At 41.8% G+C, this 23,999-nt stretch overlaps 1 protein-coding gene across 1 annotated transcript in view; it reads left to right on the top strand.

Annotated features, from left to right (window-relative positions):
• Positions 1–23,999, top strand: part of PPFIA4 (PTPRF interacting protein alpha 4) — an 85,047-nt gene that overhangs the window by 46,002 nt on the left and 15,046 nt on the right. The window contains exons 15-26 of the mRNA XM_066626529.1: positions 1,631–1,871; positions 2,734–2,769; positions 5,796–5,929; positions 7,173–7,339; positions 9,716–9,809; positions 12,035–12,116; positions 14,715–14,915; positions 15,689–15,751; positions 17,337–17,363; positions 18,928–19,103; positions 19,685–19,782; positions 22,557–22,732. Of these exons, the coding sequence (XP_066482626.1) occupies positions 1,631–1,871; positions 2,734–2,769; positions 5,796–5,929; positions 7,173–7,339; positions 9,716–9,809; positions 12,035–12,116; positions 14,715–14,915; positions 15,689–15,751; positions 17,337–17,363; positions 18,928–19,103; positions 19,685–19,782; positions 22,557–22,732 (1,495 nt within the window). The remainder of the gene's footprint in view (positions 1–1,630; positions 1,872–2,733; positions 2,770–5,795; positions 5,930–7,172; positions 7,340–9,715; positions 9,810–12,034; positions 12,117–14,714; positions 14,916–15,688; positions 15,752–17,336; positions 17,364–18,927; positions 19,104–19,684; positions 19,783–22,556; positions 22,733–23,999) is intronic.

Genomic DNA, 23,999 nt, shown 5'->3' with positions numbered 1-23,999 from the left:
AACTGGGTGGCAAAAAAAACAACAACACTATAGCAAATCAATTTAAAAAACAAAGTTTCTTTGTTCTGGTGATTTAAAACAGCCTTGCTGACCTTTTGCAATGCACACAGAGGCAATCAGTCTGTCTCCAGGCGCTTAGGCTTCAGTACTAGGCTGAGATCTCTCCCTTCCCCAGGAGCCCCAGCTACATGTTGGCAACCTTCAGTCTCCTGTTGGCAACCTAAGACTATGGTATCAAGCTCTGAATGGTGGTTCTGGAACAGTGTCTAGGAGCCCCAGCAAGGGGGAAAGAATTGAGGTGATAGGAGGTGATAATTGCTGCCATTTAGCCTTCTTTCAGGTGCTGGGGAGGGGAAGGGAGGAGTGAAGCCTGCAGAGAGAATGATTGATGGATTGTCAGCTGGCTGCCCTCTCTGGCATTAAACAACTGTTTTCCTTTAATTTAAAGGGCCCTTCTCATCAACTTTGAGATAGAAAAATCTGTGGATACTTAGATTATACCTGTAATCGACTGCATGACTGTCTGCAACAGTAAAAAGCAGTTTTTTAAACTGTGATTTTAAAGGGGTGCATTTTCTCCCTTCTCCAGGGATCAGCACATTCCTTCTCATTTGCAGGGGTCATTCGTGTTGAGTCAAATCCGTGTATAAAAAATCGGGGTATAACAAGGCTGGACCTGTATATGTATTAAGTGAACTGTGTGTTTTCTTTCTAGGAATGGGTGAAGGAAATAAGAAAGCCATATCATTTATCCCCTAGTAGGGAATATGATCATTCTACAAGAGTCAGATTGGCTGAAAAATCAGGAATAGATTGCCAAGAGATTCTGTCCATGTCTGGAGCCCTGGGCTATAATAGTGAATAATTCTGAGAAACAAAACATTATCTCAGCAATTCCATTTGGACTGTCTCCGAGAAAACTGCATAAGCCCTTCATTCATCTCTAGTCTTGTCCTTCCAAAAATGTCAAAGAACAGTATAGACAAAATATAGTAGTCTCTGTAATGCGTAAGAGGTGAAGAAGTGCACAGTCAAAACAAGCAGGAAAGGGCAGGACCTATGCAGAGGATGGAGACTGTAAATGCAGCCCAACTACCTTACAGTAACCCAGCCCCATTGGAATGTAGAGGCAGGTTACTTGTGTTGTCCCAGCACTTTTTCTCATGCAGTGCATCAATGTGGTTTCAGATAGAATCACATTGCACAGTGATACAGTGTAAATTAGGGGAAAACCTTTCCATGACACAGCTGAAACTGTGAACCTTTTATTAGTGAGGGAATCTGAAGCAGAGGAAACCTGATGACTTTACCAAAATTTTACCTTGAGTCTGCAACGAAATGCAGAAGAAGAATGATGTGGCCCTATTTTGATGGAGTAGGACTGGTATAAGTACTAGGGAGTCTCTATGGAAGAAAAGTAAGTAAAATATTAGGGAAATGGGAGATTTGGTTGATGTGAGTATATGGTTCTGAGTTGGGTCTGTGGGCTGAAGTCATGTTGTGTCCAGAACTCTGGAATATCTTTTATCTATTTCTCCACATTGTGATAAAAAGAATTGCAAATGGTGCTCACAGGGAAAGGTACATTAAGAAAAAGCAATGCCAGCTGAAATTCCTTGTTTTCCTTTAGAATGATCCAGGAGGAGAAAGAATCTACAGAGCTGCGGGCTGAGCAGTTGGAGAGCCGTGTCACCAGTAGTAGCATGGAGGCCCTGAATCTAACACAGCTCCGCAAAAGAGCATCCATCCCCACCTCCCTAACTGCTCTGTCCTTGGCCAGCTCATCTCCTCCCATCAGTGGGCGCTCCACTCCCAAGCTTACCTCTCGCAGCACAGCTCAGGACCTTGATAGAATATGCAGCATGACCTTGGTAAGCCAGAAAAAGAGCCTGGATACACTTTGTGAGGAAGACAAGTGGGGTACTTGGTAGCATTCTGTGTTCTTTCATTAGTTCTTGTTCCTTCTTACAATGGCCAGTGCAGGCTGCATCTTTGTTTCATTGTCCTTTTGCAGTGGTTGGGCCCTTTGCATTCTCATTGGAACTCTGTCTGTTATGAAAGAACATATAATGATGATGCAGTCACATGCTGTTTTTTTCAGACAGCCTTGTCCGCCATGATTGATGCCCACAATTTTTAATTTATTTTCTCTTCAGTCTAAGCCAGAGGTGTCCAAAGTTTTTGGCAAGAGGGCCACATCAGCTCTCTGACACTGTGTCGGGGGCCGGGGGGGGAAGAATTAATTTACATTTAAAATTTGAATAAATTTACATAAGTTTACATAAATGAATATATTAAAGATGAACTTATATGAATGAATGAAGGTCTTGCAATAGTTCAATGCCTATAAAAGGCCTTGTACAAAGCAAGGCTGGCCTTTCCTTTGGTGCCGCTGCTGTGTCACAGGTGTGAAAGAGCAAGCAGTGAAGGGAGCTCTCATCCCACAGCTCACACAAGAGGTCAAACAGTCGCCCTCACGCTGAGAGAAGTTGCGTTGGGCCAGTGCAGGCTTCAACAAATCTCCGGAGGGCCAGAGGCTCATTGGAGACTGGGGGCTCCCTGAGGGCCGCATTGAGAGGCCTTGAGGGCCGCAAGTGGCCCCCGGGCCGGGGTTTGGGCACCCCTGGTCTAAGCATAGCAATTAGCCTTCTGCAACACTAGCCATCTTTCTTCTGTGTCATACTGTCACTTTGCACTCTAACTTCTACCCTTTTTGTGTTTTGTCTTCCACAGCCTAGTGACTTGCGGAAACACCGGAGAAAGTTGCTTGTGCGTTTGTCAGTTTCTTTTCTCTTTTTGATGCTTAATTGTGATCCTCTTCTGTTACCCAGTGGCTATCCTGCTCCCTTGCTAACCCTGTCATAACAGTATTGAGCAGTTTCAGTGCACTAGCATAGAAGTGGCCATATTCTGGAAAGCTTCGTATTGTCAAGGATAGGAGTGCAGAGGCTGCAAAATATTGAGTTGCTTCAGCATAGTAACTCTGACTTGCATTCTTGCATAGTAACTCTGACTTGCTCACTTGCATTCTTTTTACTGCTTCCATGAAATATATACACACACAGAAAGGGAGGAATTGGTCAAGGCTTTTCTCTGTGAATGTGATCCTCCGCTGTAGTTTCTATTGCAGTCCAAGGTGATTTGTGAAATGTGATTGCACAGGTATTGCTGGCACCTAATGTCTAATGTCCATGTCATCACTAGTGATAAAAACAATTCTCATCCACCATTGTTCCTTGATTTGCTTAAACTTTTTTCTCCCCCCAAAATGAGCCTGTTTAACAGTATGTCTTAATCTATAAAGAGTTAATGGGCTGTATCATGCACAGAGCATTGCCAACTCACAATTTACAAGTCTGTTCTTCCACATAAAGGCTACATCTGCTGTAGTAAATCTGATCCAATAAAGCTAGGAGAGCTGGAATTGGCACTAAAAGGCTAACTTTAGAATCTGAAGCCCAATTTGGAATAGAGGATACATCAGTATGTTCTGAAAGTCTAAAATATGAGTAATTTTTAAAAGTAAGGGAGTGTGGGAGCATCCCCTTAAAAAAGAGATGTGAAGTGTGGGAGTCTGGAGTCAATAAGAAAAAATTCAGAATGTAGAAATTTCCCACTTGATTGCCAAGCACAGATACTTCATGGTTTTAATCTATAAGAATTCAAGAGAATTTTGAGATTCTTTAGTTATGTAGAGACCATGCATGTTGTGGGAAATGGAGACTGCAACCCTTTCATTACAGTGGATATAGACATCTTGTATTCAGACCAGCAACTGTTGTACTTTTCCAATAATTAAATTCAATATTCCAGTACTCAAAATATCAATACTCAAATACTTAAATTCAGTTTCCCTTCAGTCTGGTTGCTTTTTTGTGCTTTTTTTTTCTTTTTGATTATTTTGTGTTTGATTCAAGCTTGTTTTATATTGTGGTATTTTGTTACCCTGGTGCTTTTTCAGAGGTAGAACATGAAGGAAATAAAATGTATTGTCCATACACAACCTTGGAACTCTGATTTTGCAGTCAAAATCCACTCTTCAGAATTCTTAGCATAACTGGAACTTGATTGACTAAGGGTGCAATCCTAACTTGCGCTGGAACAGGCAAGCCAGGAGGCTTGCGCTGTATCCAGCACAGGATTGTGGCCAGAAGCGGCTTAGCCAGAGGCAAGGGTAAACTTTTCCTCTTACCCCTGGGTAAGGGCTGCTGGCACCTATGGGTCTCCTCGGACTTGCACCACCTCCTGAGGTGGCACAAGTCAGAGGAGAGCGGAGTGGCTTGAAGCCGCTCCGTTCTCCCTGGGAATAGGGGTTGGGATCTGGCATAACTGTCGAATCCCAGCCCCGTCTCCCACTCTGCACCCGCCCGCCTGCCCCCAGGGCCGCGCATCACCCTCCCCCCGCCCAGGAACACCTCCCTCCCCCCATGCCTACCTTTCGTCCTTGCGTCGGCTCATTGGAGCCAACACAAGGAGCTGGGAGGAAGCTGGCGTGGAGGCTTCCGTCAGCCTCTGCAGGCTGGCGCTTCTCGGTGCGCTGGCCTAGCTTACTCCCGAGGAGGCACAAACGTGCTTTACGGCATATTTGCGACCCTCCCAGGCTGCCCCAAGGGACTTGGGCCAGCATAGGGAGCAGTTTGGATTGGGCCCTAAGATAGTGTGCACCATATCCCCTCCATTCCCTGCATGCTCTGCTTGCTATATTTGTCTGTACATTCAACCTCAATGCCTGCCTGTGTAAATGAACTTGGATACGAACTCCTGTTTAAACAGTTGTGTTCTCTCTCAAGTGGCTGTGCCTTATGGTCTCCATGGAAGTATGTTTATTTCCTCTACTTGGATGTTTAGGTGACCTTGCATGTAGGGTCAATTTCTATTAATTTAGAGAAAGTGCTCAGTAAAGTGTGTGTACAGTAGGAGAAAGCAAAACAATTTCTTACAAACTGCCAGTGATAGTTGAACACAACAGAGGTGGAGATCTTAAAAATCACTAGTAATGAGAACCATATTTCTAAGAAACATTATGATAGGTTACCTTGCTCCAGGCCAAATTTTGGGGGAACAGGGCATAATGTCAACACGTGCTCACTTCTCGTTTGTCACTTTTCTCCTACCTTGATTTTTGTACGTGGTGTTTTAGAAGCCTGCCGCTTCATTTGCTGTTGCAAAGGAGGCTTCAGCAAGGTTATATGATCATCATCCTTTCAACGCTTGAATTTTGTTGATTGGATCCTAGTTCCCTGGCTCAAACAGGAGATTGCCTGCCTTGACCCGGAGAGAAGTTGCCATAATCTGGATAGGCCTTTATTTAACGGGGGGATTGTATCTGATAGAAATATGTGACAAATTCACTAAATGATGCCAACACTTAACTGCCTGCAGAGATCTCTGGTGTTTCAGTAGGCAGCCTTGAAGGTGGCCCTGGATATCAGTTTACTTCAAGCCAGAGCTTGGGCTTTAGGAAGTGAGAGGCTGCTCTCCTTGTGGCTACATGTTGTTGATGGGCCACAACCTCTCTTCTCCTTCCTGCTGTTATTGGGCCCCATTCCCTTCCATTTGGGCTGCATCACTCCAAGTAGCACTATGATAATTGTCACTCAGTCATTCAGGACTTTTGGATAAGGTTATGTAATGAGCAGCAGCCCCTGTGACACTCTGAATGCATGAGACTCAATTCCACCTTCTCCTCTAATTGAACTGGCTAGTGAGCTATGCCAGTGTTGAGTGTGCTAGAGTGGGGGGGGGGAAGGCATTTGGACAGGAATCTGCACTCTGACTTCACCTTATGTATTCAGTCGCCAGCTGGTCGAGATGAGAGTCGAGAAGATAAAGCCACCATAAAATGTGAGACTTCTCCTCCTTCCTCACCTAGGACCCTGAGACTGGAGAAACTTGGACATCCTACTCTAAGTCAAGAGGAAGGCAAAAGGTACAGGGGACTGACCAGGGAGGATAGGAGGGTCTCTGCCTATTATTGGTGGCCAGATGTACTCAACTCTACAGGTAGAATTGGGAGATCAAATGTTATAGAAAAGTGTTTCCCATTGAAATGGGAAAGTGGCACATAAGGAATGGTGGTGGTTAGAGCAGTGGTTCCCAAACTTTTTAGCATCAGGACCCACCTAAAAATAAGTTTAGCTTTACTAGCCACTCAAGCCTCTGTGATGATAATGGTGATTGGACAGCAGTGCTCCTCCCCAGTAGCAGGTTGTTTTAACCCTTGATGCATATAGCCCAATGGTTCCCAAACTTTTTCAGCTGGCGCTCCCTTGAACTACTGGGCCATTGGCCACAACTCCCCATTAGGACAACATGCATTGTATAGGGCTATGGGTTTTTTGCAAGGATTCTGTGGCTTCCCTGGCTGGTTTCCGCAGCTCCCCAGGGAGTCATGGCTCACTGTTTGGGGACCATTGACATAACCTAATGTACCTTGTTATTAACCATCAAAAAGGAGGGTGGGCCACTGGTGGGCCACAGACCCACAGTTAGGGAACTGTTGGGTTAGAACCAAGTACATACTAGATCAACATCAACAAATGCTTCCTAAGGAATGTCTCTAATGCTGATTTTGCTAATTCCTTTGAGAGAGGAACCTAAACAAAGTGTGTATTGCAATTAACTATTAAAATCACAAATGTGGACATGTTTCATGCTAGCTCCATTGTAACTGGCAGTACTTCCTCAGAATGTCCTTCAGAGAGGTCTTTGTTTTTCTAAGCTTTGTGGAGAAAGCTCTCAAGGAATTTTGATGTCTGCTTGGAACATCAGATCCAGCACCGAATGGTAGAAAAATGCATGAGCCATAGCTGAGTGGGTGGGCACTATGGTGGTGGTTGCTTGTTTTGTTAGCTGAATTTTGTCCCTTGCTTCCTGGTCTGTTAAGTATGGCAGTCTTTGTCCCTTGACTTCTAGTGTGCAGATAGATCTGAAAGGAGTGTGGGGTTTCCTGCTAAGACCAAAAACATCATTTAGCACAGTGTTGATGCTGGCTGTTGCTTTCTTCCCTTCGAAGCAGGGAATGAGTGTGATAATGCACTGCATGAAGTTCTAGGAATGTTTTAGTAAGAGAAGAAATTAGGCTGATAACAAGGGGAATTGGACCATACTGCTTTCTTCATTATTGATGAATGACAACCTGCACTTCCTGCTCTTTCCTTTGCATCCTTTAGTTCTTTAGAAGATCAAGCTAGTAACCCCAGCAGCAGTAACAGCAGCCAAGACTCTCTGCACAAAGGCTCCAAGAGGAAAGGCATCAAGTCTTCTATTGGGCGCTTGTTTGGAAAGAAAGAGAAAGGACGCTTGATTCAACTGAGCAGAGAAGGTGCCACTGGGCAAGGTCTTTGAATCTCTTCACCCCCTTTAAAGGAGGGTTATCCTACCGGTTTTGGGGCAGAGGACTATTCTGGACAGATAGTTCTCTCTGAACATCCTTAACAAAATGGGAAACTAAGTTAAGGAAATGGTGTAGCATCAGAACTCAAGATGTCAGATCTGTTTTCTACATTTTTAAAAATATTCTGATAATCTTCCCCTTTGCTGAATATTTTTATTATTATTATAATTGCTCTAGTGGGAAAGAAAGAGACAGAGTTGCTAAAATAGAGCAACTTTACTTTAGCTTTAACTTAGATAATTTTGACTATATGTAAATGTTATATGTCTCTGTTGGGAAGGACAAGAGGAATCACTTATGCTTGCTCTATAAACAAAGTAGGAAATGCAAAGCATGCTGGGTTCACTCTCAGCACGCTAAGCATTTTCTCTTTCATTTAAAGAGCTCATGTGGATTAAGTGAGCCAGTGCAATTCTTGGAGCACTATGATCTGGGCCCTTGCCTTCCTGATGGAGGAGGGAGCAAGGTGAGAAGGCAAGGAGCCAGATCACTATGCTCTGAGGATTATGCAGAAGCATTCTGTCATTTTTTAAAGGCAAGAGAGCAAAGGGGAAGAAAGCAAAAACACTTGCCTGAGCAATAGAATCAACCTTCTCCCCCACTACTTGCTTCTTAACATTGTTAAAGTAAGTTCACTGTTGCTTAGGGAGGGAGGCACATTACTCCTGCTAGCTGCATCTTGTTGGGGGGAAAGGTTGGCCCCACTTCACCCACACTTTCTTGCCTTGCTTTGTTTCCTGCTTTGTTTACAGAGTGGTGAGTGCAGGAGACTCCTCTTCCAGCTTCACCTGTCCACCTGCCCTCCCATCTTCTCTTCACACAGCTCTTTCCCTGCTCATCCCAAATCCTTCCATGGAGCTCTGCGTCATGTATGTCAGAAAGAGATCTGACATACATAAAAATTAACTTGTGTAAGGGTGTCTGGAATGGAAATCTTATGTAAGTCAGAGAGTGCCTATAGTGAGGGCCGTCAATAGGGAGCATAGCACAGTACAGAAGCTAACTTTGATGGTCTAAAACAGTTATTAAAACCAAATGCTGAGATCCCGTAGAATTTAGGCTGCTTAAATCCCATTTAATCAATGAGATTTTAGTAGCTTAATTGTGTGTAGGATTGTAGGCCACGTGGATTCTGATTTAATAGAGATGAGGAACACTGTACAAAAATGAGGTCTTGCTGATAAAAATAAATTATTTGAGGCACAGGGAGCAAAATAGCAGAAGGCACAATGGCAGAAACAGAACAAACCAAAAGGATGTATCTGAACAGCAGTTTCCTTGTTTCTTTGTTCAACTTTTTAGTACTAAATTAGAAGCATCAGAAATGGAAAAAGTAGACCAGTTTTTCCTCCATTTAAATAGGAAGGAGTCAGTTAAATATCACTTTCATGTGATATCCATTTACAATCCACCTGCATTTGTGCCCAGTAGAATCTGCTGGCAGATGCAGTTTCATGAAGGAGAGTGAGTAAGAGGATAACAGGAGATGAGATGATAGGATCACAGACAGAGGAGTGAATAGTCTTGAAGTAACCTTAAAAGTGAAAACCAAGAGTTGGAAGACAGTTGCAAACCTGCAGAAGGCACCTGAAATTTAAGTAGGGAACATGGTTTGTAATAGAAGAGAAAGGAGGGTTTGGCATGGACATTTTGGAGTTGTATGAAGAATAGGAGAGTAGGTCAGTGGGGAGGCTGCCACAGTCATTATAGGTTTATCTCTCTTCTGCCTGTAGTTACAACTTTACTCAGAATGGCATCTTGTCATAACAGCTGTTTTTGTATTGTGGCCATCTGAGTATAGAGTTGGATTGGAAGAGCTGTGGTTTATAGCAATCTGACGTGATGCAGGGAAGATATGGAGGAATAGGCACCAGACAGTGATAACACAAGGGAAGCAATGATGCCATAGAAAGACCCAGAAACAGATCAAGGGGAAAAAATTGTTGGGTTAGAAAGGTAGGACTTTGGAGAGGAAGTGAGCTCATCTGGGGAGATACAGTGGATAAAATAAATGAAGTACATAAAGTACAATTGAAGTACATAAAATAACTGGGCGTTGTACAAGTTCATAGATAGAGATTGCTATCTTTGATAATTACTATCATATATAATGTTTACAAATAAGGGGTAGCATGCATATTTGTGGATTTATGTAGCGGTATAGTACTTGCAAAAAAATGAAAATCTGTTCTCCTACACTCTCATTGTTCATGCTCTGAAATATTAGATATTCAGCATCCAGTTTCTGTATGAGTCACTTGAGAGTTCTAATCTCATTCTATTTTATTTATTTTATGAGTTCTCTATTGTATTTCTCAGTTCTGCTGACAGATTCGGAGATCAATATACAAGATTCTCTTGGTCTCGGCAAGCTAGGAGCTCAAGCAGAAAAAGATAGACGGATGAAAAAAAAGTGAGCATGCCTGCTTCGGTATCTCTTCAGAAATTCTTTACAGGCTTCCTACTATCAGAGAACACTTCATATTGATTTAGCTACTAAGTAATTTTTAGGCATTGGTCACAAAATTCCTGTGCATTGCAGAGGATTCTAGAATTAGTCTAGGGCAAGCGGTCAGTTCATATGGAACACTAGCCAGGCCTCCTGGGACTAGCTTCTCATATGACCTAAGACTGGCACTAGAATATGTCTAGCAATGTCACACTTTATATATTTATTATCTTGAAACATGTATTATTGTTTTGAAACATTTTTTAATTTATTATTTATAATGTTACAAAATTAGTTGCTGAGCAGGGCTCTGTATCCAGACTGATACTTATAGTACCATATTAAGGCTACATTCTTTGATCTAGGGATTCAAGAACTATGACCCGCAGGCCATATCTGGTTCACCAGCACATTTTGACTGGCCCACTGAGCCCAGTGGCATTACAATTATGTGCACTCTCTCTCTCTGACTTCTTCCACCCCTGTCTACTTGCATGGAACTTCTTCCTGTTGCTAGACAAAGCCACTGCTGGTCTGGGTTGCTTTTGCTGAGAGTCCACGGAAGAGTGCAAGCAACCCTGCAGCTGCAAATGTTTTGCAAACATATTGGAAACATTTTTCTGCTATTGTGAACATTCTCAAAGTTATGTACAAAATGCATGCATTATCTAAAATTGACTTGTTATGGCCCTCCATAACGGCAAAACTGAGTGCTGTGGCCTTGGTAGCTGAAAGTTTGGGGATCCCTGTTTTAATCAATGAATTGGTTGGGTTAGTGGATTAAAGCACTTTTAATGAACTAGAAAGGTATCTCCAATAAATCAGGCAACACTTTTTTTTAAAGGCTATTTTTATTATCAGTATTTCTAAAAACTGCAGATGGAGGGTGCCATTTTAGTTGAGGCATTCCATCTTCTCTCTCTCTCTCTCTCTGGATTAGCAATTTCCAGTGTGCCATGGCACGTTAGTGTACCGTGAATGGTCTGCAAGTGTACTGTGGAAGTTTGGAGTGGGATCGCTTATTAGTAGGGCCATTGGGGAATGTGAGGCCCTGCCAGCAATGTGGTCTGTTTTGTCAGTTGTCAAAAAACTGATGGTGTACTTTGACAGTTTTAGCACTTTGTCAGTGTGCCATGAGATGAAAAAGGTTGAAAATTGCTGCTCTGGATGGTATACTTTTCCAAGAAGCTGTAACTGCCTAGGGGCGCAATCCTAACCCCTTATGTCAGTGCTTTCCAGCACTGGCATAGCAGTACCAATGGGATGTGTGCTGCATCCTGCAGTTGGGTGTCACTCACAGAGGCCTCCTCAAAGTAAGGGAATGTTTTTTCCCTTACCTTATAGCTGCATTGCCCTTATGTCGGTGCTTTCCAGCACCGACATAAGGGTTAGGATTGTGCCCTAAAACTGTCTAAAAACAAATTAGATTTTTTTCTTCAGAACTGTTGTTCATTCACATGCAGATTTACACGAATTTAAACAATCATTAAAGTATACTTGATTTATTGACCAAGATTTATTTAGTCATCCCTATATAATACCTTGTCCCCACCCAATTGGTGGAGGAATAACTTGATGCAGGTCAAATACCTTTATTGTTCTTCACAACTTAAAAAAAACAAACCAAGGTATTTTGGCAAAGGGGCTAGATCAGTGGTTGCCAAAGTCCTACTCGGAATCTGGGACAGTGCTAAGTTGTTGTGTGGATAGGGACTAGGGTGGGGTGGGGACCCGTGGCACTGCAGCAGTTGCAGTGCAGTGCAGACCCAGGGGCTTGTAAATCATACCTGGGGTTTGCACCGGCCTTGGGGAGGGTCTGGGAGGTTTGCAGCCTCCTCTGCGTGCCTCCGTGCTGCTCCTAATTGCTCCAGTCTGTAATCATAGCCCACTTCTGGTTTCCTTTAAGAGGAATGGTCCTCTTCTGGATCCTGTGGTAGGTTGCAACCCACCACTTTGAGAACTACTGGGCTAGATGAGTGCTCAAGTACTGGCTATGTATCCCAACGGAACGTACAGTTAGTAAGAAAATGTTTGCAGATGCACATCAGTAGAATATTGGCTTCCATAATGAGTATCTGTAAATAAAGTTAGAAGGATCTATTTAATAGATGGAGTGATTATTACCTCTGCAAAATGGTTATAAGGCATGCCAATAATTTTTATAAAATGCTTATCATTCATTCTTTCAGACATGAACTTTTGGAAGATGCTCGAAGAAAAGGCATTCCTTTTGCTCAGTGGGATGGCCCAACTGTAGTCTCTTGGTTAGAGGTAAGGCTGCCTTCAGATCTCCAGATGATGAATGGTATCTAGTCAGTGACCTGGCTCTAATCAGACAATCTTTCTTTCCTATGCAAAGAGTTTCAAATCTAGGACTCAGCGCAAAAAATGATTATTTTTTGCAACTGAGAAAGGTTTTTCAAAAAAAAAATCTCATAATTTTTCCCCATTTTTGAAGTATCTACAAACAAGGGATAAAATTTATCCATTCTGAGTAAGAACTTAAAATATTGTCTTCACTCTGAGTTGGATTTAGAGATTAAGGGCACAATCCTATCCTGCGCTGGAACAGGCAAACCAAAAAAGATAGGCAAGCCAAGACAACAGGCAAGCCAAGAGGATATCCAGTGCAGGATAGGGGCCAGAAGCGGCTCAGCCAGAGGTAAGGGGAAACTCCTCTCGCCCCTATGGATCTCCTCGGACTTGTGCTACCTCTTGAAGTGACGCAAGTCTGAGGAGAGTGGAGTGGCTTGAAGCTACTCCATTCTCCCCGGGAATGGGGGTTGGGATCCGGCATAACTGCTGGATCCCAACCCCGCCTCCTGCCCCCCGCCTACCTGCCCACCCACGGGGCCACCCACTGCCCGCCCTTACCCCGCCCGGGAACGCCTCCCCTCCCCACCTCTCCCTGCCTACCTTTTCTCCTTGCATCAGCCCAACCGGACCAACGCAAGACTCAAGGAGGAAGCCAGCACGAAGGCTTGAGTCAGCCTCCCCAGGCTGGCACTTCTTGGAGTGCCGGCCCAGTTTCCTCTTGAGGAGGCACAAATGTGCCTTACGGCATGTTTGCGACCCTCCTGGGCTGGTGCAAGGGACTTGCGTCGGCCCAAGGACACTTCCAGATTGCGCCCTTAGTTTTATTTGTTTTCAACATAGATTAACAATCTAATATTGGCATGTCACAAGAGTTTACTAAGACTGTTCAGATGATGATTTTTCAGAGACGGGAGTCAATTTTATAGAGCTATGATTGTTTCCTTGTGTAGTCTCTACTCAAACAGCTCTATGGAGTTTTGTAGTACTTCAAACTTTACTTTGGAAAAGCCTAAACTAAACACAGCCTACATTGGCAGGGCTGGACAGATGATCTTGAAGATTCCTTCCAACTCTGTGATTCTAGTTTCCAGAAGTGTGAAAAATGCTGCTGTGACAGTGTGTGTTTGATGTAGTTCTCATGGATGTCTATTGGATAATGTTCATGATGAATAATGCTCTCCTATGTCTGTAGTTTGGAATTGTTTTTAAGGTTATGTTACTTGTTTCATAACATGAAAGGATAGACACATATTTACATGTACAGGTCCAACCTTGTTATACACTGGTTTATTATACACAGATTTGACTCAACACGAATGGCCCCTGCAAACGAGAAGGAATGTGCTGATCCCTGGAGAAGGGGAAAAATGCATCCCTTTAAAAATCAGTTTAAAAAACTGAACAGTCCTTTGACAATAGCCTCCTTAATCAGAGAGAGAGAGAGAGAGAGAGAGAGAGAGAGAGATGGCAGCTGGCTGACAATCCATCAATCCTTCTCTCTCCAGGTGACCCCTCCCTTCCCCCTGAGCACAAAAAAGAAAGGTGATCACTTTGCACTGGTGAAGGGAGGGGCTGAGTGAAGCGCCTTTGTAAGCACTTGGAGGAGTACTGATGGATTGTCTTCTTAATGACTCTTATCTTACATCACAAAGGTCAGCAAGGCTGTTTTTAAATCACTGGAGCAAGGGACTTTAGTTTTATAAATTGATTTGCTTTTGTGCATTTTTTGTCATCCTCTGAGTGCTTGGAACTGAACCCACTCAAATAATGAGACTCAACCTGTACTCCTTTTTCCTGCTTTAAAAGGTTGATTCAATGTACTGTTTCTCTTAGGAGTGAAATTGTTTAACCCAGAAACTACTTGCTATCTGGTGTAGTCAATTTTACTACTCTGTTTGTTTGGATGGGACTACAGAAGACTTTTTCTCTGCCTTCCTTTCCTTTTTCCCTTTTTCTTTTTTTACTATTATTAGGCTACTGATGCTAAAGCAAGGGTAGTATTATGGTATTTGGACATCACTATATTACTAGCTCTAATCAGTAATAATTCCCAACTTGTAGGCACTTTCTAGCAATAACCAACCACACAGATGAGAAAAAGTTTTGGAGCTTTTAACTTTCTGACTTCAGCAGTTGAAACCAGCGTTTCCATATAGCAGGGGTCTCCAAACTTTTTGACCAGAGTGCCGCATCAAATATCTGGCACAGTGTTGAGCGCTGGAAAAAAAACATTTAAATATAAAATTTAAATAAATTAGAGATGGAACTTACATGAGTGAATAAATGAATGAATGGGCTCATTCATTCAACCTCTCTGGCCCTTGAACACCTTCCAGATGCAACCAGAGCACAGTTCCAGTCATGTTTGGCCAAGTGGGCCAGAGGCTTTCAGGGGACAAGAGGCTGGCTGCGGGCCGGATAGAGGCTTGTCGCGGGCCGCATCTGGCCTCTGGACCGGGGTTTGGAGACCCCTGCCATATAGTCTCTCATGAGGGAATTCTTCTCTCTGCTAAAGTATGAGCATGAACTCATCTGTGGCCTTCCATGTTGTAGCTTTGGGTGGGCATGCCCGCCTGGTATGTGGCAGCCTGCAGAGCCAATGTGAAGAGTGGTGCCATCATGTCTGCCTTGTCAGATACAGAAATTCAGAGAGAGATTGGCATCAGTAATGCCCTTCATCGGTTAAAACTGCGCCTGGCAATTCAAGAGATGGTGTCGTTAACAAGCCCTTCCGCTCCTCCCACCTCAAGAACGGTAAGTATCTCATATTGAAATATTGAAATTAAGAAATTGACTTTTCCTTCACCATGTAATGCTAGGATGCTGAAAAGCAGGCTAATAAAATAATTCAAAAGATGCTACATTCCTTTTCCACTATTGTTTGCCTGCAATCAATTAAAAACAAGTGCTGAAAATAGTAACTCTGGTATTATCTACTTATAGCTACTCAGATAGCTATAGTACTAGTGTGTCAGATTCTCCCCATCATCACCTATTCCTAGGGCACAAGCTGAATTAACGCCATTTGAAGAGTGCGTGACATTCCCCACAACTCAATCATGTCCTTGCTTTGATTGCAGCGTGAGATATATCAACAAGCAGGAATATATGCATATCTCCATTTTTGAACATTTTGAAGAGTTAGGGGGCATAATAGGCTAAGGAAAGAGTGTGTGGCAGATAAGGGAACTGCCTGAGAGTCAAGGAACTGAACAATATAGGATAGAGCAGGCAGTCAGTTTAAAACTTAGGCTACAGTTGGAGGCCTCTATTCTGAAATATCCTGAAGGAAGCTTTCTTCACCTCAGTCCCATTATATTAGTATCAATGTACCATGCCTAGCATCTGAGAGAAGATGCTCCTTAATTGTGAAAGCTGCATACATTTTTCTTAAGGGATTTAATATATCAAGGACTAAGGACCTTTTTCTTCAACAGTGGCTAAACTTGAGATGTTTTAATGGCAAGGTCACTTGCTATAGGAAGGTCACTTCCTCTTATCTTCACCTATCTGCCTTCTCCCCCTAGTCATCTGGAAATGTCTGGGTCACTCATGAGGAGATGGAAACTATGGCTACTTCCACCAAAACGGTAAGTTCATTCTATATATTTTCCTTTGTGTAAATTATACTTCAGTGTCTGATTTTCCAGCTAGCACCTCCTTATCCAAACTGGCATGGAAAAAAATTTGTTCCTGGTGAAAAGATGCAGCATTGTACCTTTTGGTTTACCTAGGATCATGAGACGTTGGTTATAACTTTGGCCAAATTATTGGCTTGTTTTATATGAATGTCTTCTTGTTAGAGGCACACTGAGTAGTGTTGAAGAACCATAACAATTATGTTCTTTTTCATCAGAGAAAATAGGCCGCTTTAATATCCAGACAACTGACCTTGGGCACAGTAAATGACTTGTTCTAAGCAAGTCTGTCCTTATGATATATCCTTGTGCTTAGGAGGCTGCCAGATGTCTTATTTGTTAAACCACTATTTGTGCTTTGAGAGTAGTGTGAGTCAAATGGTAGCTGTTCTGCTTTTGTTTAAGCAAAATATTTATATATTTAAAAGATTTTTATCCCGCCTTTCCTCTGCTGATGCCCAATGTGGCTTACAATTTGTAGAAAAAAAATACAATTTATAAAACCAATGAATATACTCAAAAACAAACAAACCAATTGGAGGAGGGCAAAACTATTAACATTCAAGGAATTGCTATAGAGGCACAGGAGGCAGAAAACCCATCAACCAGACGAAACAAAAACGTTTTGAGCCCTCGCCAAAACGTTATGAGGGAAGGTGTAGATATTAATTCTTCCGGTAAGGAGTTCCATAATTGTAGATAGTGTGTATCCTTTATTGAAAGCAAAGTTCCTTAGCCCATGCCTAAGTACAGATAAGTGGGATAGCATATTCACCTGTCTCATTGATTATGAAAATTTGCTAGCCACCTTTTAGCACAATGAGCATACTTTGCCAATTGTTTATTGTGTACTTCTCCCCAATGTAATGTCTAGCTATGAGCATGTCTCATCCAAATTGACATGATTATTTTAACAAAACCCCAGTGTAGGAATACTGGATCTCCACTACCCATTTTGGCTAGGAATAAAATCTGTCAGTCTTCAAAAAGTTAATATGCTTTGAGCATGAACCTTTGCATGAGCTGTGAAAAAACATACAGTTCTATCACATGTGAATTATTACAGATCCTCAGTTTTGAAGCTTAGCCTTGTTCAAAATACTGAGCGTGGTGAGAGCCCCCTAATTATGCATTGAAGAGAATGGGTACCTTAAAATCATAATCCTCATGTCTCAAATGGAAGTATTCCTGATGCCTGTGCAATTGTGTGCAGCCTCTGTATAAAAATATTCTGTTAGTTTTTTTGTTTAAATGTTTCAAGTCCTCTGCCTGTACAGTATATACCTTCGTTAATACTGGGGATCCATTCCTGAAAACTCAAACACTCCCTGAAACAGTGCTATTGGAGAAGTCATTGAAGGAAACTGGCACTGATTGGCTAGAATATCTACTCCCATTGGCTGTAATACCTGTCAGTCAATCCAGGCTATAGGGAAACGGCATTATTGAAGGTATTACTGCATGTGTTGTCAATTCTTATAGGAAGATAATAATTGACTTTGCCTGTTTTGTTCACATGCTGCACTGTTACATTTAGGACACTGAGGAGGGCAGTTGGGCACAGGTGAGACTAATGCATTATATTGTATTGTGTTCACTGAAATTAGGAACAGAATTCAGTAGTGATGCTCCAATTACATCACCTTACTCGGTTGAACACTTTCTTCCTTGAGTTTAGTCTCAAAATCCACATCACTTGATGATTACTGATGACAATGTCAGAAAGCAACTGAACCTTCTCTCTGGTTTGCTTGCCTTACTGTTATCTCTTAATAGGAAAAGAAAAGATAATTATACCGGAGCCCAGATTTTATTTCTTGCCCCACAGATGTATTAACTAGCCCCTGTCTGGTTCCATTAGAACTTTAGAAATGCATATAGAAACACATATAAGTCTCCTATATTTCTATATTTGCTATTTCTTATGTTAATTTTACCATTGCTTACTCCAGGCCAGATTCTTCACTCCTTTGAGTCTTCATTTATTCATGTGTAACAAAACAAATTTACTTCAGGACATTCTCCATGACCTTCTTTGGCAGGCATTCTTCTATTTGCCTAGTAGTTTAATAAAATCTTAGCATGATTAGGGATGACTCTCAAGACCTTAGTAGTGCAGTCTTTCAGTGAGAACTCCCATAATTTATTTTAAATCCACCACTTCCGTGGGAAGCACATATTATGAATTCCATTGCACCAGGTCTTCAAACACTGTAGCAAGATCCATTAACCTTTCCCTTCAGAACAGCTCATTTAAAAGGATCCTTGCACAGTCTTATGCAGAGAGATGTTTGTTTCTATTGAGTAAGATAGGTTTACAACCTCTTACTAAACACAATGGGCTTACTTTGGAATAAAGTAAATATACTGTTTTCTCACTATAAAACTGCACAGTGTATTTCTGCCCAAGGCACTGAAAGAGTATGAATGCTCTATGGTTTTATTCATATTAAGGATTTCTAAAATATGCCATATTTTTATGCCTAATCCAGACAAGAAATCAGCATATGTCCACCACCAATGAGACAGTCAGCTTTATATTTCAAGGCTCAAATGTATAAAAACTTTTTGGCTGACTTATATCAGTAATGCACAACTGAGTACATTTTCTTCAGGTTTTCTTGTTACAATACACATACTATATGAATATTACATAACTTCGAAGGAACAGTTTTGGCTGAGGTTTTCTCTTATATTTGCCACTTATAAACAGAATGCCTTAATGTATTTGAAAAATACTTTCCATTACAACTCGTCCTGCAATAGTAGATTTCAGCGAGAGTATCCTGGTGTATAAATTGTCATTAAATAGCCTCCTTACAGCACAATTCTATGTATGTCTGCTCAGAAGTAAGCCCCACTGTGTTCAACAAGACTTAACTCCCAGGTAAGTGTGGATAGGATTGCAATCTTATAATACTATGGAGCTCTTACCTTTGTGATACAATTACAGCATGTGATTGTATATATATCATTAGTAGTAGTAACAGGATCTTTTCAAAGTTCAAGGCAGGAGATTATCATATTTTTACAAAAATATCCTGAATCTCATTTTGGAGTCATTTAAGCTGAACTTAGTCAATGCTTTTAAAACGTGTACACTCACAGTTTCCTTTTTACTTTCAAAGACACTGGCTTATGGCGACATGAACCATGAGTGGATAGGTAATGAATGGCTTCCCAGCCTGGGCCTTCCACAGTATCGCAGTTATTTCATGGAGTGTCTTGTGGATGCACGAATGTTGGATCACTTGACTAAGAAAGATCTTCGTGTGCACCTGAAAATGGTAGACAGTTTCCATCGGTGAGCGAATTTCCATATTTAGGGTTGCTCTTTTATCCTAATAGATTAGAAGTGCTATTGCAGTCAATTTAGAGCTGCTTCTTATAACAATTTTTTTCTGTACTTTGTTTTTTCCATTCTGAATTTTTTCTTTTACTTTCTTTTAGATACCTTAAAAAAATAAAAAAACTTCCTTGTGCTGGAATGAGATACTTTCATGTGCAACATGCTGCAGGCTTTTAGAAGTTTTGCAGTGTTCTGATTGGCATTGTTTCCCACTAGTACAAGAAATTCCAAATTATAGTACACCAAGGCCAAAGTGAGATGGTTGAATGCTGGCGGCTAGTGCAGTTCTACCTTCTGTGATACAGGCAGAATGATGTTTGTCAGGACATAAAATGAGCACCATTTAAAAAAGCCTTTTTGCTGGTAGTACTTAGCAAATGAATTGGAATGTAGAGTTGATTGTTTTGAGAACACAGAGCTGTGTGATTATAAACTGATCTGATATTATGGTGCATTGCTCAAGTCATGTTTCATATTGTGAATTAGGGTTTGGTGAAAAGCCTTGTAGTACATACTGTGTTGTTGCACCCTTACAGAACGAGTTTGCAGTATGGTATTATGTGCCTGAAGAGACTTAATTATGATAGAAAGGAGCTGGAGAGGAGACGGGAAGAAAGCCAGCATGAAATCAAGGGTAAGTAACCATGTGGAGATCTTATCGTGGCTGCAAAAGAGCTAGCCCCTAATACCTCCATTTTCCTTTTTTCTGTCTGAAAAGCTATGATACTACTGCAAAGTGAACAGTTTGCTGCTTGCACAGAGGGGAAGTTGGTATCTTGCCTATTTGTATTTAAATTATCTCACATATCTTCATTACTCCTACAGACTTTTTAGTAGAATCTGCTATGTGCAAAAATGTTTTTGAAAGCCGTCTTAATTTTATTTCCTGAATTAACTGCTTCTCTTCATTCTCCCAAATGTATGCTTTGTCTGTAACATCATAGTCACTTGCCCCTACTGAGAATTCTAGCTTTAGATTGGGTAGATTTAGGTAAATTGGGTGAGGGACAGAGACCTTTCAAAGTCTGCTTCACTAAAGAATAGCTCTCAGGGCAGAACTTCAGTTTAGTTTCTTGGAACTGTGTTAGGTTTTTAAAGAAATTGAACTATTGTGAGAGTTCAGGATCTGTCAGACCTGGCTATGGTTATCCATACTCTAGTTACATCCAAACGGGATCACTGTAATGTGCTGTCTGTGTGGCTGTTCTTGAATACTACCTAGAACCTTCGCAGAATGTGGCTGCACAAGATTCAGTGAGCATGAGGAGGTTTGACTGCATCATTTCGTTATACCAGCTTCATTGGTTGCTGGCCTGCTCTGAGTGCAATTCAAGGTGGTGGTCATTACCCTTTAAAGCCCCTATTGGCTTAGGATCAAGATGCCTGAAGGACTTTCCCCTTGTGAAATGGTTAACCCCCTGAGGTCAACTGTGCGAGAACTTCGTATGCAGTCTGCCACCACTGGAAACCTGGCTGTGACCCAGGAGAAGCCATTTTTGTTGTGGCAGTCTACATGTGGAACTTTCTACTATTAGGGATCAGGTTGGCTTGCTGCCTACTTTTTGATAGTGACTGAAAACCAATTAATTTCCTGTAGCTCTGAGGGGTTAGAGATTTCTCCCCCACCCCTTTGCTTATTCTGATATGTTTTACCACTGCTGTCCTGTTTATTGTTTTTATTGCTCTTTGTATTGTGATTGCTGTAAAATTTGATTTTGTTGTATTATTGTTTTTAAAATTCTGTTATGAGCCTCCCTGGATGCTCCAAATGAGGATGGAAGGGGAAAAGCAAGATATAAATATTTTTAAATAAATACACTAAATATTGACTTCTGTGTTTCTACTGAGTACTGTCAGCTTTAGTTGCCTGTGAATGCATATGGACAGGCTTCATCCATCCATATGCTACTGGCTTCATCTTGAAATGCAAAAAATCTATGCTGTGTTTGGGTTCTATCCTAAACTAGACAGAGAATAATGCTCATGTTTGTCCTCCATCAAATTTGGCAGAGAGAGAAAGGAGCCACCGTGTTGTGTACTTCTGTACAGTGGGGTGTCCTTCAGTTCGCTCCACTGATTAACGAGAAGGTGAATTTTAATCTGTGATTGAAGTCTTAAATTGGTAATTCTACTGATTAAAGCTTGGAGCCTTGGGGATTGTTTTTGTTTTCTTCCTTTCATCTTGGGGTTAGGATCTTGATCTTAGTAATTATTTGAAATATGACTTAATGTAAAATAGTTATATTAAATTATAAATACACTGTAATAATTCCAACAATGGTAGAGAAAAAGATGTTACAATTATTGTCTGCAGAGCTAGATAAGCAGCTTCAGAACGCCACTGTAAGAAATTTAGTTTTAACAGTGCAGCTTCCAATTGAAAAGAGTTGGCATCTTGATAAGAAGAAAGATTTTCTGTCCAGGTGCTTATGTTTAGAATACTGCTGTGTTCTTCATAAATATCTGTGAATCTGTCTTCTTCATGGGTTCATTCTTTTTGGTTGCATGTTTAGAACATTACCTTTCTATGTTCTGCTTTCCACTTTCTCTTTGGGCTGGCTCCTGTCAGGTTTAGTTATCTGCTGTAAGACTGAATACACTTAGGTGTTGAGAAACATCAACCAGAGATCGAGAATGATCATTGTCCTTTTTGGCATCCAGAATGACCATCTTGTCTTTGGCATGTGCACACATGGATAGACTAACACTAACAGACCAATCTTACTTAACTCCCTGAGTGGCAATGCAGCTGCACTAATGTGGCACTTGCAGAATCCCATGGGGAGTTTTGACCTCTGAGGGCCTCCTTAGGGTTAGGGAACGTTTGTTCCCTTGCCCTGGGGTAAGGCTCCGCCAGCCCGCTAGGTGTACTGTGCCAGTTCTATAGCAGGTGCAAGTCGACATGGATCTGGATTGGGGATCAAGGCTGGGAAGCAGGATAGGATATCAGCACGCACCCTCTCCCCTTCCCAATCTGACCTCCTCCCTGCCTCTCTCTCTCCCCCCGCAATGTACTGACACTGGCAGGCATCCTCAATCAACTGGAACATAGAACCAGCTATTCACTGCTTGTGGTTGCAGCCAGGCTGCATGCACTGCGTGTTGCCTTTTGCAACAGCCATAAAGAACCTCACACTGCTAGAACAAGTCTTCCAGCAACATAAGGCCTGAATAGGATTGAACCATAAGACTACTAGTCTTAGGGCAGTACAGCTGATATTCCAAGACACAAGCTTAGGAAACTCCAGTGAACCGTTTACACAAGGTGGAGTACCATTTTGTAGTCATGCTGCTTGCTTTGAAGACTTAGTCATCATACTTTTTTCTCTTTCTTAGTTTACAGAGACTTGAAATTGTTCTCAGTGGAAATGTTGTTTTTCCTAAATGTATGGCTGCACTGTCTTCTAGATGTGTTGGTATGGACCAATGATCAAGTCATTCACTGGATTCAGTCCATTGGGCTTAGAGAATATGCCAACAACATAATTGAGAGTGGAGTCCACGGAGCACTCATAGCTTTGGATGAAAATTTTGATCATAATAGTCTGGCACTTGTGTTGCAAATACCTACTCAGAACACTCAGGTAGGAAGAAGTGTCTACACTGATGCTCTCAGGATGCTTGTTTATTTTTGTCTATATGTCTTTGAATTCTGGTATGTGACATGAAATTTAATAGAATTTTGGAGAATGTGAAATAAATAAGTAGACAAGGAAAACATTGATTTAAATAACTGAAAAGTGAGATTATTTCTATCAACTTGGATATTTTTTTTCCTAGTGGCAGTGGTGACTCAAAAAATGAGCATTTACAAGATCTTCCCAGCTTCATTAGCTACTCCCACCATGATGTCCCTTGGCTTCAATCCCATCTCCATTCACAGAAGGCCCTCCTCTGAGTTGTGAAATCTAAATGGACCTTTCACTTTCAAAGGCAGTATATCTCAAAATACTAGTGGGCTGCTCTTTTTGTGCTTCATTTAGAACATAAGAACAGCCCCACTGGATCAGGCCATAGGCCTAACTAGTCCAGCTTCCTGTATCTCACAGTGGCCCACCAAATGCCCCAGGGAGCACACCTGATAACAAGAGACTTGCATTCTTGTGCCCTCCCTTGCATCTGGCATTCTGACTTAGCCCATTTCTAAAATCAGGAGGTTGCACATACGCATCATGGCTTGTAACCCGTAATTGATTTTTCCTCCAGAAACTTGTCCAATCCCCTTTTAAAGGCATCCAGGCCAGATGCCGTCACCACATCCTGTGGCAAGGAGTTCCACAGACCAACCACTTGCTGAGTAAAGAAATATTTTCTTTTTTCTGTCCTAACTCTCCTAACACTCAATTTTAGTGGATGTCCCCTGGTTCTGGTATTATGTGAGAGTGTAAAGAGCATCTCTCTATCCACTTTATCCTTCCCCTGCATAATTTTGAATGTCTCAATCATGCCCCCCTCAGGCATCTCTTTTCTAGGCTGAAGAGGCCCAAGCGCAGTAGCCTTTCCTCTTAAGGAAGGTGCCCCAGCCCAGTAATCATCTTAGTCACTCTCTTTTGCACCTTTTCCATTTTCACTATATCCTTTTTGAGAAGTGGCGACCAGAACTGGACACAATTCTCCAGGTGTGGCCTTACCATTGATTTGTACAACAGCATTATAATATTAGCTGTTTTGTTCTCAATACCTTTTCTAATGATCCCAAGCATAGAATTGGCCTTCTTCGCCGCCACACATTGGGTCAACACTTTCATCGACCTGTCCACCACCACCCCAAGATCTCTCTCCTGATCTGTCACAGACAGCTCAGAACCCATTAGCCTATATGTGAAGTTTTGATTTTTTTGCCCCAATGTG

This window comes from Tiliqua scincoides, chromosome 4 (assembly GCF_035046505.1).
Source record: "Tiliqua scincoides isolate rTilSci1 chromosome 4, rTilSci1.hap2, whole genome shotgun sequence".
Lineage (NCBI taxonomy): Eukaryota > Metazoa > Chordata > Lepidosauria > Squamata > Scincidae > Tiliqua > Tiliqua scincoides.
Note: the sequence above shows the minus strand (reverse complement) of the source record. Positions and strands in the feature narration are given on the sequence as shown.